Source organism: Dipteris shenzhenensis, chromosome 20, assembly GCF_047967505.1.
Source record: "Dipteris shenzhenensis isolate YYH24624 ecotype China chromosome 20, Dip_SZ_1.0, whole genome shotgun sequence".
In the NCBI taxonomy this organism is placed as follows: domain Eukaryota; kingdom Viridiplantae; phylum Streptophyta; class Polypodiopsida; order Gleicheniales; family Dipteridaceae; genus Dipteris; species Dipteris shenzhenensis.
Genome location: NC_141615.1, coordinates 3,314,483 through 3,329,769, shown reverse-complemented (window position 1 = coordinate 3,329,769; position 15,287 = coordinate 3,314,483). Strand labels below are relative to the sequence as shown.

General features: G+C 42.5%; 1 protein-coding gene across 1 annotated transcript; it reads left to right on the top strand.

Annotated features, from left to right (window-relative positions):
• The first annotated feature begins 6,674 nt into the window (after positions 1-6,674).
• LOC147889137 (protein TORNADO 2-like) lies at positions 6,675-13,415 on the top strand. Its single transcript, XM_087391555.1, has 2 exons — positions 6,675-7,486; positions 12,577-13,415. The coding sequence occupies exons 1-2, from the start codon at positions 6,998-7,000 to the stop codon at positions 12,925-12,927; spliced, it is 840 nt and encodes a 279-aa protein (XP_087247681.1). The 5' UTR covers positions 6,675-6,997; the 3' UTR covers positions 12,928-13,415.
• Positions 13,416-15,287: the final 1,872 nt, after the last annotated feature.

Below are 15,287 nucleotides of genomic sequence, written 5' to 3'. Positions count from 1 at the left end.
CACGTGGATCACGATGTGGACCGATGTCTAAAGGGATTAACACCATCTATAGCTAGCCCAAGATGCAAATGATGAAGCTCAAGCCCAAACTCTAGCCACCTCTTCTCTATGTGTCTCCATGCCTTTCCATCCACAGGAACCCTCAATATTCCATTCGTCGAGCGATTGCAAGAATGCCAATCCATAAGTCTAGCTAAAGATCCACAACAAAACAAGTGCGTGATGCGTGTTAGGATTGGCATGTGTCACAATACCTTTATCCAAATCTCGTCTCCTTGTGTGTCTTGTTGGTTTCGAGATGCACCACATTGTGGATAGCTTACACAATGCTCATATGTTCCTCTCTAAAGGATGCAATCATTGGGACATGCATGAATTGACTTGTAATCTATTCCTAATGATGACAACATCTTGTAATCCATTCCTAATGATGCCAACATCTTTGAAACCTTTCTACACCACCGTGGCATTATTTCAAAAAGCAGTAGAGGGGATGCATGGGAAAAAACATGGACATGTTTGTTCTTGACCATACAAATGGGGTTCAATGGCCATGATACTTTGCACAGGATTCAAACTAGGTGAGTTTGAGTCTCTTTCAAAGTATCATGGCCATTGGGTCCCATTTGCATGACTAGAACACCACTAGTGCATTATTTTGAACCATGCATGGGCATTGTTCATTCTTGACCATGTAAATGGCATCCAATGGCCATGATACTTTGCACAAGCCTCAAAATAGACGATTTTGAGTCCCTTGCAAAGTATCGTAACCATCGGGTCCATTTTGCATGACTAGAACACCACCGAACCGTTATTTCGAAGGAAAAAAGGGATGCATGGGCAAAAACATGGACATGTTCATTCTTGACCATGAAAATGGGATCTGATGGTTGTGATACTTTGCATGGGCCTCAAAATAGTTGAGTTTGAGTCCCTTGCAAAGTATCATGGCCAAATCATGGCCAACGGGTCCCATTTGGATTCCTAGAATACTATCGGTGCATTATTTTGAACTAGAAGAGGCAAAAACATGGAAATGTTCATTTCTTGTCCATGCAAATGGGATCCGATTTTGCACAGGCCTCAAAATAGGCGAGTTTGAGTCCCTTACAAAGTATTGTGGCCATTGGGTCCCATGTGCATGACTAGTACACCACCGGTGCATGACTAGTACACCATCGGTGCATTATTTCAAAGTAGAAGCAGGGATGCATGGACAAAATAGGTGAATTTGAGTCCCTTGCAAAGTATTATGGCCATTGGGTCCCATGTGCATGACTAGTACACCACCGGTGCATTATTTCGAAGTAGAAGAGGGGATGCATGGGCAAAAACATGGACATGTTCGTTCTTGACCATGCAAATGGGATCTGATGGCCATGATACTTTGCGCGGGCCTCAAACTAGGTGAGTTTGAGTCCTTTGCAAAGTATCCTTGTCATCGGGTTCCATTTGCACCACCAAGGCATTATTTCAAACTAGAAGAGGGGATGCATGGGCTGACGCCCAGTATGGGTATTGCAGCTCTAGATCAAGCCTCAAACTAGGTGACTTTGAGTCCCTTGCAAAGTATCATGGCCATCAGGTCCCATTTGCATGACTAAAACACCACCGGTGCATTATTTCGAGCCAAAAGAGGAGATGCATGAGCAAAAACATGGAAATGTTCGTTCTTGAACATGAAAATGGGATCCGATGGCCATGATACTTTGCATGGCCTCAATCTAGGTGAGTTTGAGTCCCTTACAAAGTATCGTGGCCATTGAGTCCCATTTGCATGACTAGAAGACCATTATGTGGTGAAAAAGTGATACGGATCCTTAAAAATAACACATTTTCTTACACCAAATGCAATAGTACCTAGCAAGAATATTTGTACCATTGTGAATTAGAGGACTGCCAACTTTCATCCTGTTTCGCAAATGGATGCCAATATGGCCATGGAAAACCGACATCTTCGATCGACAATGTCCCGGTTCAATTAAAACGGTAACGGACCCCAAAACAATGGCCATAGGTTTTAAAACTTCACTTACTATTTCATGCTATCCCCTTACCAACACTATAAAGACCTGGAATAGGGATTTGCAATTAAATTTTGAGACAATATACCCTAAACCCAGAAAATAAATTTTAATTTATTTTTCACACTTTTAGCAACGGTAATATCGATGCTTTTATCAACGATGTGAGAAGTAAAACTCAATCCCGAATCACGTCGCTTTCATTCTTCTCTTACATCCTTCACTAATCCTCTACAGCTTGTCTAGACCTCCATAGCTTGGAAGCACCTCTCCACCACTAAGGACAGCCACCATAGCTTGCAAGCATCCCTTTCCACCAGGTATGTTGATTTTCTTTGGTTTTCTTAAGTTTTTCTTTCCTTTCCAATTCCCCTTTCCCTTCCCTTCCCCTTCCCTTTCCCTTTCCCTTTCCCTTTCCTTTTCCTTCCCTTTCCCTTTCCTTCCCCTTCCCTTTCCCTTCCCCATCCCTTCCCTTCTGTTTTCCTTTTCTTGTGTTTTCTCCCTTTCTCTCTTGTTTTCTCTCCTTCTTCTATTTGTCCCTTTTTTCATTTTCTCTCTTCTTCCCTCTCCCTTTCCTTCTTCCCTTTTCCCCTTCTCTTTTCTCTTTTCTCCCTTCACTCCCTTCCCTTTTCACTTTTCTCTCGTCCCTTTTGTCCCTTTTTCTCTTTCCTTTTTTCTCCCTTTCTCCCTTCCCTCTCTTTTCCTTTTCTCTTTTCTCCTTTTCCTCCCTTTGTTTCAAAATGTATGTATGTTTAATTAATTGAATTTACAAACGAGTGTTAGGCTTTATGAATGTATGTTTTTTCGAAATAGGCTTGAAACTTATGCTTTCTCTTTCTTTCAAAATGAATGTGTGTTTAATAAGTTGAATTTGCAAGGCCGTAAAGTATCGAAGCATATGCATTTGCATATGCTTAAACGTTAAAGCATATGCATAAGCATATGATTTAAAGCTTTAAGCATATGCTCAAAGCTTTAAAGCTTTAGGTATATGATTCAAAGCTTTAAGCTATTTGCTTCAAACCTATTGCTTCCCGAGGCTTGAAGCATATGCTTTAAAGCTTTATTCAGGGGCGGGGATTCCAAGAAACATAGCGTTGAAGTGGATGGAGACTTCACCATTGTGATGACTTGGAATCCTCGCCCTTCCTGAAAACATGCTTCCCTTTTCCTTCCCTAAAAATAAGCATATCCTTCAAAGCTTTAAGCTTTATGCACATGCATAAAGCTCTAAGATAAGACATGATGCATATCCCTCAAAGCTTTAAGCTTTCTTTGAGGCCAAGTATGAAAAAGTTTCCATCATCACTTGTTTCTCTTTATATTCTTGAATGGACTCGCTTCCTCCCTTGATATTTTAATTGACAGATTATCTTAATCTTCATCTTCCTAGTGCTCGAGCACCAACCATCCCACCAACACAATGCACACAAGGAGAGGAATACAAAAGACACTCTCCATTAAGATAGCAAGGTAGGAAGCCCGAGTCCATTCAAGAATATCAAGAGAAACAAGTGATGATGAAAACTTTTTCATGCTTAGCCTCTGTTTTCTTATATTTTCTCCCTTGAAGCTTTATGCCCAGTTTGAAGCATATGCTTCAAGCTTTAAGCTTTATGCATATGCTTCAAAGCTTTAAGCATATGCTTCTCCCCTTTAAGCATATGCATGTTTAATTAGAGTGCATGTTTAATTAGAATGCATTCTAAATTTTAAATAAAATCTTTTCAAAAGTTCAAATAAACCCTCCCATTTCGTTTCATGAAGGATGACAAGTGGAGGATCAAGTGGCAAAAAGTGACCCTCCTTCGATAATACTACCTAGGGTAGTAGTATGTTGAAGGCTTGCAAACTAGATCCCAATACTAGGGAAACACTCCTGCACAAGTGGGACGAGGAGAGACAACGAATGTCAGGTCCACCGGCCTTCGTAGAGATCTCCCAGGGCACCATCAAAGGTGGCCCTAAGGAAAGAGAGAGAGCCATCGTCGATGTAGACGATCAGGCTCTGGTATAGGCAGTGTCGTTGGGGGGAGTCAAGCTGACTCCCAAACTTCCACCACCCTCCCCTATGAGGTTAATAGGGAGTATGGAATAATAATGGATTCCAGAGGTACCCAGGTTCTAAATCAAATGCACGGGCATGTATCCTTTGAATTCAAGAGGGTGGTGATGAATTTTCACAAGCAGCCACAAAAGAGAAAGGAGATTATGTCCTTAATACATTAAAGGCGGAGTTCCCTGTGCCATTTGAGACCTTGAGTTTGGTTTAATTGTTGGATACTGAATAAAATGGCTCAGGTTCTGAAGTCACAAAAAGATCAAATCCGCAAGAAGGCTAAGGTTGGGGAATCCAAGCCTACTTGGGTCCATGCAGAAGATTGGAAACTTGTTAAAAAGGAGTTAAAGACCTATAAAAATATGCTCAACAAAAGAAGGCACTGGCGACGAGGAAGAGTAAAGTGGGTGAATCCCACTTGGGCTCTGGCGTCAGGGTCGCGCTTGAAAACTATTTTGTTAGTACCTCTTTTTTCACTCTTTTATTGTATAATTTTGGATAGCATGTCAATAACTAAAACTAACGTGTATTCTTATGATGTTAGTTTATGAAAATGGACCAGGAATGTATGGATGAGGAGTACAAGTATGCATACAACAAGAACACAGAAGCTCTAATGAACCTACTTGCGAAGAGATGAGAATTTGTACTTTTCCTTAATGTAAGCCCTTATTACATTTATTTTTTAAGAAATGCTCTCAAAGATATATATACTAACCATGCAAATTGTGTGCCGATTGGTTGAACATGAGGACGAAGATGAATACTTATTGAACAGGAGGATGAAGATGAATAGATGCTCACCGGGAGGATGCTATAGCATGTGGAGAGGGCGCCAGTGGGGGTGACGATAATGGAGAGGCTGCTAGTGGGAGTGGAGAGAACGAGGACGAGGATGGGAGTAGCAACGAGTTAGTACATTCTACCCATGTGCCTACTGATGATAGGCATATGGAGACAGTGCAGACCTATATATAGTGTCAATATTTTACCTCATATGATGTAATAGGACAATTTTGTAATGAACAATTCTAAAAAATACAATACAATGGCCACTACAGTATAATACATACTTTTATAAAAGGGTAGATTAGGGCTTGGCCAAGCACTAATTTGCCCTAAAATTTTTTAGCATTGATAAGGCTTTGAGAATTTTTAACAGCGTCGGTATTGTCGGCGAAACTTGTGTCCCAGAATCGATATTACCATTAAAAAAAAGCATCGAAAGGGACCTACAGAAAACTCAGTATGAACGTCGATATAAACGTCGCTATTACCATCGAAAGTTACATATCGATGGAGATTTTGACTTAAATAACAACGTTAATTTTGATGCTTCCTTATCGACGCTAATATAGACGTCATTTTTGACATATATCAGAGTTTGAAAAAAAAATTAGTGTATTTTCCGTCGAAATGTAGAGAGGTGCACAGTGCCATTACGTTCACCGTTGATGATGGTGATTACGTTCACCCATTGTAGAGAGGTGCACAGTGCCATTTCGTTCACCTGTTGATGATGGTCAATATTGCCGGGAAGATCATGGTCATTGCTTCATGAACATATTCAGGTTGCTGGCTTTTCGACCTCCAATGGGTTTGCGGCAAAATAAATATTCATATAGGATAAATCACTGGGTGTGCGACAAAATGAATATTCATATAGTTTTGGTAGAACCAATCAAAGCGGCAACGTCTGCTGCCTGGTGTAATATTTCTCTTCCTTGCTTTGTACTAACCTACTTGATCACATGATGTTGAGATTCTTATCGAGTGCAAAGGAGCGATTTTCTCTTCATCAATTTGGACTTTGCAATTCCTCTTCATTAGTTTGGGTTAGAACGTATCGAGAGTTGTGGGTTGCCCGTCTGAATGCGTAATTGCAAACATTGTTTTAAAAGAACTTGAACTGCAAACATTTGAATGCCAAACGTTGCTGCCAAGCAAACTTCGAACGAATTGCTAACATGTGGCAATATCTTCTCCTCGAAGCTGGGAGGCATCCTTGTTCCCCCCCCCCCTTGGAATAGACTCTAGTAGGACGGAGACGTGAATGCCGTTGGATGTGCTACGAAATTGAATGTGGACAAGGGTAGGGGGCAAGCTCATGTGATGGTGTTCCATCATCCATGTGTAGATTTATGTCTCCATTTTCCATGTGTTGATAGCGAGGTGAATAGTCAATAAGTGTGAACTCGAGACTTGGGTCATGAGTAGTTCACGAGGAGTCTTGCCTTTCGGTATTGGTGCCTAATAAGAGTTCCAAGGCATCTTTAAGCGTAATTTGAGTTGAGTCATGAACACTCTCACTTTAAGCATAATTTGTGGCGTGAATTTGTGCGAAACACAATTTGTCTATTTCTTGGGCTTGCAAGTTTCTTAGAGTAAAGTGGAGAGTGTATACGGAAATTAGTATTATTATTATTATTATTATTACAATATTGCAGCGCCCCTTGAGTTTGATTTGTCGTGTTCCTCAGTGGTCATCGTCATCTCGTCGGCTCTTCAAAGTTGACCCATCATCCGTCACACCCGCACTTGTCTGCCCTGGGGCCTGCACTGCCACCTGCCGCCTCTCTTGCTCTGCTTCGGTCATCATGATGCTTGATGCGTTGCGGAGATATCCGTCGTGACTCACTTAAAGCTGCTGTAGCGTCGCGGTCAAGCATTGGAAAGCATCTCCTCCCTCACCACTTAGTTACTCAAGCTGAAATGAGCGAGCAGATTCCTTGACCTTGCCTTCGCTTGTCTTGCTCAGAGCATCCCAGGATTTGGCGCGCCTCTTGCCCACCCGCAGTGAGCCGCTGTAACTGCTGCTCCCAGCTACATCTATGCGTGTCATTGGCTGCCCAATCGACCTCCAACAGCATTTCGACCCACAGCACGATACACCCAACAGAAAAGAAGCCTCATGGCGGTCAGCAATGTCATCACTGGAATCGTAAATCTCATCACTTTTCTGCTTTCCATTCCTCTCATCGGAGCTGGAATCTGGCTAGCCACCAAGCTCAATACAGAGTGTGTGAGATTTTTGGAATGGCCAATTATCGCCATTGGCGTGGTTATTTTGTTGGTCTCTTTGGCAGGCTTCATAGGGGCTTTCTGGAGGATACCATGGCTGCTATATGTGTATCTTCTGGTGATGTTCCTCATTATACTGTTGCTTCTGGTTTTTATCATTTTTGCTTTCGTGGTCACCAAAGACGGGCCGAGCATGAAAGCTACCACAAGAAATTATCGACTCCAAGATTACTCGTCCTGGCTTCAAAAGCAAGTGGAGAATACCAATAACTGGGGAAAGATCGAAAGCTGCATCAGAGATTCCAAGGTCTGCAGCACCTTAAACAATGAGTACACAACATACTCCGCTTTTGCCAATGCCGACCTCTCCCCTGTTCAGGTACCGTGCTTCATACTCTCTACTGCGCTTGCTACTCTCTGTTCTCTACTGTGTTTCCTTCACTCTGTATATGGACATACAGCGACACGCCAAAGTCTGGCTCAGCATCGATTCATAATAATGCGTCTGAAACCACCATCACGCTAGATTTGGCCTCGTTATGCACATAGCGCCGAACCACGTTTGGCCTATTACTGAGAGCAATTGAACTAGTGTTTCACCCAGCCCGCTTATATCCCCTATGTTTAGGCCAGTGCACAAGCTCTAGGTGAAGCTTGGCCAGGTCGAGAGATCAGTTTTTCATGGAAGGCTATTAGTAGGGGACTTTGCGATCGTGCGCGGTAGTCCAAGAGCTCATGGTAGTTCTAGAGTCGAAGGGTAGTAGTCCAAGGGCCCGTAGTAGCATAAGAGTCCAAGGGCCATTGTGGGGAGAGAGAGCTATAAGATATTCACATGCATAGTCGCAATATATAGGTGCACCTCATCTATCTGCATTCATATGTGTGTTTGCATGTGTGTGCGCGCACACGTGCGTGCGTATATGCATATATGTGAACACACACGTGTATACACATGTATGTGTGTTGCATACATGCATGCATATGTATATGTGTGTGTATGTATGTGTGGTATGTGTGTCCCATGTGTATGTACATGTCCATGTGTGAATGTGCACTAGTGTGTGTGCGTGCGCACACTTGCATTTGTGTTTGTGTGTGCATCCATCTGCACGTGTGAGAGTGTGTTTACAGATAACTTGCATGTGTGTGTGCATGCTTGCACATGTGCATGTGTATGTGTTTGCTCCCCTCCCTAGGAGTGTGTTGTGTACACATGTGCGTGTGTGTGTGTGTGTGTGCATGTGTATGTGTGAGCGCATAAATGTGTGTTTTTGTGTGCATGTATGGATGTGTGTATATGTGTTGTGTACGCATATGCATGTGTATATGTGTGGTTTGTACACATTTGCATGTATATGTGTGGTGTGTGCATTCATATATGTAGGCTCATGTTAGGCCAAGAGTCCAAGGATGGCAGTCCAAGAGCCCGTGGTAGTCTAAGAGTCTAAGGGTGGTAGTCCAAGGGGTGATGCTCTAATAATCCAAGGGCGGTAGTCCAAGAGCACCTAAGGGTGGTAGACCAGGAGCTTGTGGTTGTTAATGAGTCCGTAAAAGTCCAAAGAGTCCAAGTATGGTAATCCAAGAGGTAGGGATAGTTTGATAGTCCAAGGGTGGCACCTTGCACCATTTCCTAAGCTCTTCTTCTCTAAGCCGTCATGCCTGCAAAAACTTGTTTACGTGTTTCTTTTGTTCTTAGAATAGATAGATAGAGAGCGAGGATGGAAACGCAGAGTCGAGGGGTCCTTTCAACCAAGAAGTCTACCAATCAAAAGGAACTTTAAAGGATATAAAACTCATGAAGGCAACTTGTACCCGTTGGGCCCGCGCCCAAAATCAAAGCTCACCTTGAGGCTTGCAAGTGTAACCAGTCTTTTTGAAGTAGGGAAAGGGGGGAGGGACTTGTCATTTTTTGAGCGGGAAAGGCCTCCTGCCGCATCTTTCCCGGACGTCAAAGAATCGGGCAGAATCAGCGTACGAACATGATTGAGACACGTGTGATTTGGGCATTTTGAAAGTGGATGGTGGAGATTAAAACTCGACGACCCAAGCCATGGTTGAGAAGCATTTATGCAGCTGCCCACCACGAATGGGAGGATCCCGAACCCGTTTCAGCTTGCCACATCTGGGACATTTTGGGGTCTACAAACCCACCCCCGAAATTCGCCACATTTAGAGGGCCTGCAGTCCCATTGGCTGTAGGGCAGGGTACAGCACCAACCAGATAAGTCACTCGAAGATCTGGCCCCAACCCGTATGCTAGAACCTCGAGAGTTTGAATTCCCCTACCAGATCAAAGTAGCGGTTTTCTCATATAAAACTTCCTTTATGGCTTGAAGGATTTTCAAAGACGGTATGTGATGCAGAACTGGATGTATTAAAGATAAGACATCAACGTGGAGTCGTGGACAAATCTAAGGGCCGAGGATTGGCAATTACTTCCACCATGAGCTCGATATCACCACATGACAGGAATAAAGTCACGAATTACAGGATGGGGGATGACCTGATTTGGGATTTTGCTAGCCAGAAAAGCATTGCGCTTACGAAGGAAGTGAAGCGTACAAAAGGATCAAATGTGCGTTTGCACGTTTCCTGGAGTGAATGAGAAGTGGGCAATTTGATCCTCACTCTCACATTCAGGCCTATTTTTCAGAAATTTCCTAGAATCAGAATGTCAATTGGCCACTCATCTCTATTGTTGTTATTGTATTGGTAAATAGATTTGAAAGTCCCCTAATCTCCCCCTTCTGTCCCTTGCAGTTTTATATCTTAGTTAAGGCACTCAGTTTAACGAAGAGATTCTATAGAGCATCTTGATGGCAACTTCCACTTGAAAGCTGAGAACATGTATGTTCATTTTTGTATGGAGTCGTTCTTTTGTCAGGTTAAGTTTCGTTTGATGCCCTCTCTCTCTTCTTGTCCCTTAGCTTGATGTGAGCAACAGGCTCTGCAATGCTAGTCACTGGCCTTCGAACGAGTGCTCCAACAGGCTGGAGTATCGGCCTCAAAATCCACTCATTCAGAAGTTGTAACACAGGCTTCTAGTCATCCAAGGCCTTGTTTGTCACCCCTCATCATCTCCATGTTCGACGTATTGAATTGGAACGCACATGGGTCCGCAACGCCAAGACCTTACGACAGGATTTGAGCGAGCCTTGCCTTGTTGGACGATCAATAGAGGTTTGGATGCTACGTGAGCGTATGTTCGCGGGAAGTAATCAACTGTTCCTTGGGAGGAGCATGGAGACGTGTCCCTGGTTATGGAATAGAGTACGAGAGTATGCATCTGTCCCTTGGTCAACAAATTATTCTGAATTTGTACGATTGGATTTACAAAGCTATATCTATGTGCATCTGTCCCTTGCTTGGGAGGTTCTTGACCAGCAAGAGCTCATTGTGGGTCAGGCAATATGGTTAGGATTACGGATTGGGGATGCGTTTATGTGCATGCATACCGGCAGTAGAGAGCACCCTTTTGGCAACATCTTATAGAGGATTTACCAGATTTGGTCCCTTGGATTATTGAAGACTTAAACAATTTGGAGTTTGTAGAGGCCTAGCTTGGTGTCGTCTTCTTCTTCTGAACGGGCCACGTGGGAGTAGTTCATTTTGTCCATTAGGGGTTGAGATCCTTGGTGAGAAGGTAGAGTTTACTAGGGTTTAGGGCACCGGTACTCTTTTGGCCAGCGTCGAACTCCTAGGAAGAGTGGATAGATTTTGCATTGGTGACCACTGACTATGCCAGGCATATGTATTGATAGGCACGATGATGTGCAACTATTCCCCCAATTGTTTTATATTTGGAAGAGCCACAAGGGGGTTCTCGTGAATTTCAAATGTGCTTTATGGGAGGAGGAGACGATGGTACAGGTATGGACAGTGGAGGAAGCTCCCCACAGGATGGGTGGTCTCGGTGGACAGAAGCTGCTATTCAGAGGAGCAGTGTACAGCTCCAAGTTTCATGGGGTAGGCAGACCCTCCAAGAGAGAGAATATGTTGTGAGACTGGATTTGGGCTCCATGAGGCGGCTCAGAGAGCAGCAGCTAGGCTCCCAGTCTTTTGCAGGCAGCAGAGATTTGAGACGGGACTACTATTTTCACTTCTCTAGGAGGTTCCAGATCAGTATCGGGAAGGGAATGAAACCCTTTCAGAGCCCTTTAGTGGGAGGAGTCATAGATTTCAGACGATTTTCAAAAACCTTTTTGGAAAAGGCTCTAGATGTTTCTCAGGAATGAAGGCGGCAGTCCTTGATTTGGGCATCGAGAGGTGTAAGATCAAGAGGGTCCTATGCTGGGGCAACATACTCACATCAGATTATGACATCAATGGGGAACTATGCTTCTGACCAGATGTACAAAATTGTGTACTATTATTTGTGAGACTTATTTCCTGAGTGAGTACATCTCAAGAGAGTCAATTGATTATCTTAGAAATGAGCAGAAGCGTATGATCAAGACGAGGAAAATAGGATTCAAGTAGAAATGGCAAGGTCAATGATGCATGAATTCCTAGGGGTCATCATTCAAGTACGAGGGAGAGGCGAGAATACTTCAGAAATGGCAAGGTCGACATCTGCCATGCTACAGATTTCTCGTTAGCATATATAGAGCAGGGCGGGGCGGGAAAGTAAGAGGCTACTTAGGGTCTTAGCACAGGAGGATGGGAATGGATCCATCCGTTTCCTCTCCTAAACTTGGTTTCTTTAAACCGTAGGATAAAAATAGCCACTTTTCATCCCATATTCATAAAGTTCTGGAACCCTGGTTAGGGATGGGAAGAATCGTGGCTTATCCCAATCTATTCCCGTTCTAGCCATCTTGCAAACCCATCCTAAAAAATCAGTCCATGTCCTAGGGCCCTTAGACTCTGAGTGGGCAGACGGTCAGGACAATATAAGATCAATGGGTGGGTTTGCATATCTTGTCAATGGGATTAGTGTGAGCTTGGGGAGCTGGCATAATGGACTGAGAAACATTTGATAGTCAGTTCTGCTCGGCTTAGAAACTCCTTTCGTCTCCATTTCACTGAATGCATTATTCAAATCCATTTCTGTCACAGCAGTATTAATGCAGGTATGTTACATTCTCTTCGGGACCATAGGTGGTTGCAGAAAGCAATGTCAGCACCTCAACATGTGTCTCCAAGAGTGGAACGGACCTGATTATAACCAGAGCTGCTGCAAAAAGATAAGGACTGGTGTGAGAGTAGATTGTTTGGACCTCGTTAGCTCCGTTCAGTGAAGTCTTAGATATTAGAATTGTTTAGGTGGGCAATTAGAATTTAAGCTTTGTCCTCTTGTGGAGCCCTGCGAATCGACAGGGTGAGATATTATAAATCTACAGTGCGTGTCCTTTGCATGCGTTCCTGTGTTGCAAAAACTCTTGGATGCTGTCGGGCTCTTTCATTTTCTCCGGTGAGAACAGATCAATAATGTGACTAACAAACAGCTATCATGTCGGTTATTTGCAGGCTGGCTGCTGCAGTCCTCCTATACGTTGCGGTTACGGGTACGTTAGTCCAACCTACTGGACCAATCCTACGGACTTACTCGCGGATCCAGACTGCGGCCTATGGAACGACAACCAGTCACAGCTATGTTACGATTGCCAGTCGTGCAAAGCAGGGGTGCTGGCGAACGTGAAGCAAGAATGGAGGAAGGTGGCAGTGCTGAGTGTGGTGGTGTTGATTGCATTGGTAATTGTGTACATTATCGGGTGTTGCGCGTTCCGCAACGCTCAAACGGAGAGCTTGTTCAAGCACCATGAGGAACAGTACAGATCTAGGAGTTGGAGGCGGAGGAACTGGTTCTCCAGCTCCTAGCTCCTAGCTGGGGCTGCTCTCAACTTTCACCCCATCTGTACTTAACCATTTTGTATGGGTTTTTTCAGTTGATATAATACGGTATTGGTACATATGAATTTTCTAACACATTTTGTGGAAATATGATGTGGACGAGAGTGAGACTTTAGAAATTGGTGGTTGCAAAGCGAAATGTACGTGGTCTCGTGTTGTCCATATTTCGTGAAGTTCACTGTATTGTACTTGTTGAAGTGACGCCTAATATCTCTCATGGACTCGAGCACCGGTCGGTTAATGGAGTTCAGGGTGGTGCCTATGAATGCATGGGTTGGTCGTTCAGGACCCCGTGTCTTCTCTACTCATATAATAGTGATTGGATTGGAGGTGGCACTGAATGCTTACAATGGCTCTCAATGAGATGTCCGTGGTCGCTTACATACAAACTCTCAAAACAAGACAAAACAAGGAGTATCGAATATCCACAAGTCTACATAGAAATGTTAAAATAGTATGATGTTTGAGGCAATCCAAACTAACATCCATGATAAAATAGTATGACGTTTGAGGCAATCGAAACTAACATCCTAAAAACTAAAAAAAGGAACCATGGAGAAGGATGGAGGGAGGTGGGGGAGCCTAGTACTCTAAAGAGCTACATCAGCAAATCAATTTTAAGAGACTCTTAATGAAAATCCATTTTGAAATTGAAATCATATACAAGCAAACTTGTTTACCTTCAAAAAGAAAGATAGAAGCAAGTACTTTTGTGATCAAGTACTTTTGTGATCTACATGCATGTTTCTCAAGGATGGATTGAAGATCTTTTCGCAAATAGGGATGGAGCTCACTAAGTATTTATCAAAGGTGGAATAGGACAATGATGTTGATTGGAGTCTAAATGTCATATAGAAAAGGTTCGACTTGGTCATTAAATGTAACAAAAGAAAGTTAGAAGCTTTTTCTTTCATTAATTCTTGTTTTATCAATATGTTGGGCTAGCTTGTGCACTAGTCCTAGAATCTTGTTGTCGTGTTTCCAAAAAAAAAAAACTTAGATAACTTCCTAGCTTTGTAGCCCGCTGCTCTAAAATATTTTTTAGGTTGCCTCTATTGTTATCATACCTTTCTCTGATGTGTGCATATGCCTGACATCTTAGGAGTACATGGGGACGACCATTTTTCAGGCAAAATATTCCAAGCGTTCGAGCAAAGGGAAGAAAAAGCTTCCAACTATGTAAGAATATGGCAAAAATAGATCGGAAGAAAACATAGTTTCACTTAGAAATATGGAAAATATTATAGCAATGCCTATTTTATACACAAATATTTATATGAATCTTTGGGAATGGTGAGTAATATAATGGGATGGATTTTGAAGAAACTGACATGTAGAGTAGACTTCTCTATGAAAATTCCCTTATGATCCTTCTTACAACTTTCATTTAATAGGGGGTGAAATTCAAAACCCTCTCTCAACCTATCTTCATGAAAGGGTTTCTCCAAAGAAACCTCATTCAAGCAAGCCATCAAGGTAGTTTTGCTAGCGAAACCCCTTTGAAGTATGTCTTTAAAGGGATGTCTATGTCTTTAAAAATTTATTTTATGTGGTGTGATATCAATCAAATAGAAGAAGTTGCAAGAAAAATTCAATCAAAAGTTCACATGGAGAGATTGTCCAGTTGAGTGTGCAGTAATATTCCATGTCAAAATATAGCAATTCTTATCAAGATATATTATATCTGACAAAGAACTACTAGGTAGAGCCAAGCATCACATAGTGAGATATGAGATCTAGGATCATGGATCAATGCATGCTCATTGTTTACGAGTTCACAAAAACTCCCAAAACTAATACATATACAATGAAGGACAGGAATCTCACAACAAAAAGCCAATTTCATCGATTTAACTTTGAGTGAGGCTTTGATGAATTCACTATGACATTTTGTTGACTTACCCGACTACTGACTTGTCACCAATTCATCTACCACCTCCATTTTCCAAAGTTACATCTTTTTACTTCCTTGTCATCAACAATACAATGTGTGGTTAACAATCTCCAAAGCTTGCTCTAAAAGAGTGTTTACATATTCATCATAACAAAAAAAAAAAATGCATTGTATTCATAAAATATCTTAGATACAGTCATCTCTTGTCACATGAACAAGATGCTTACAACTCTCTCTTCCTCAACCGTAATACCAAAACATAATCCAACTGCAATACGAGTTGAGGTGTGAAGAGATGCACCCGACAAGTGGGGTCTCTTCGTATCTAAATACTTACTAAAGTATAAATCCAAACTATATACTAAATATATGATGTGGATTTTATCTATGCATCACTGGCACATCCACTGGATAGGAATTTTGAAAAAAATCA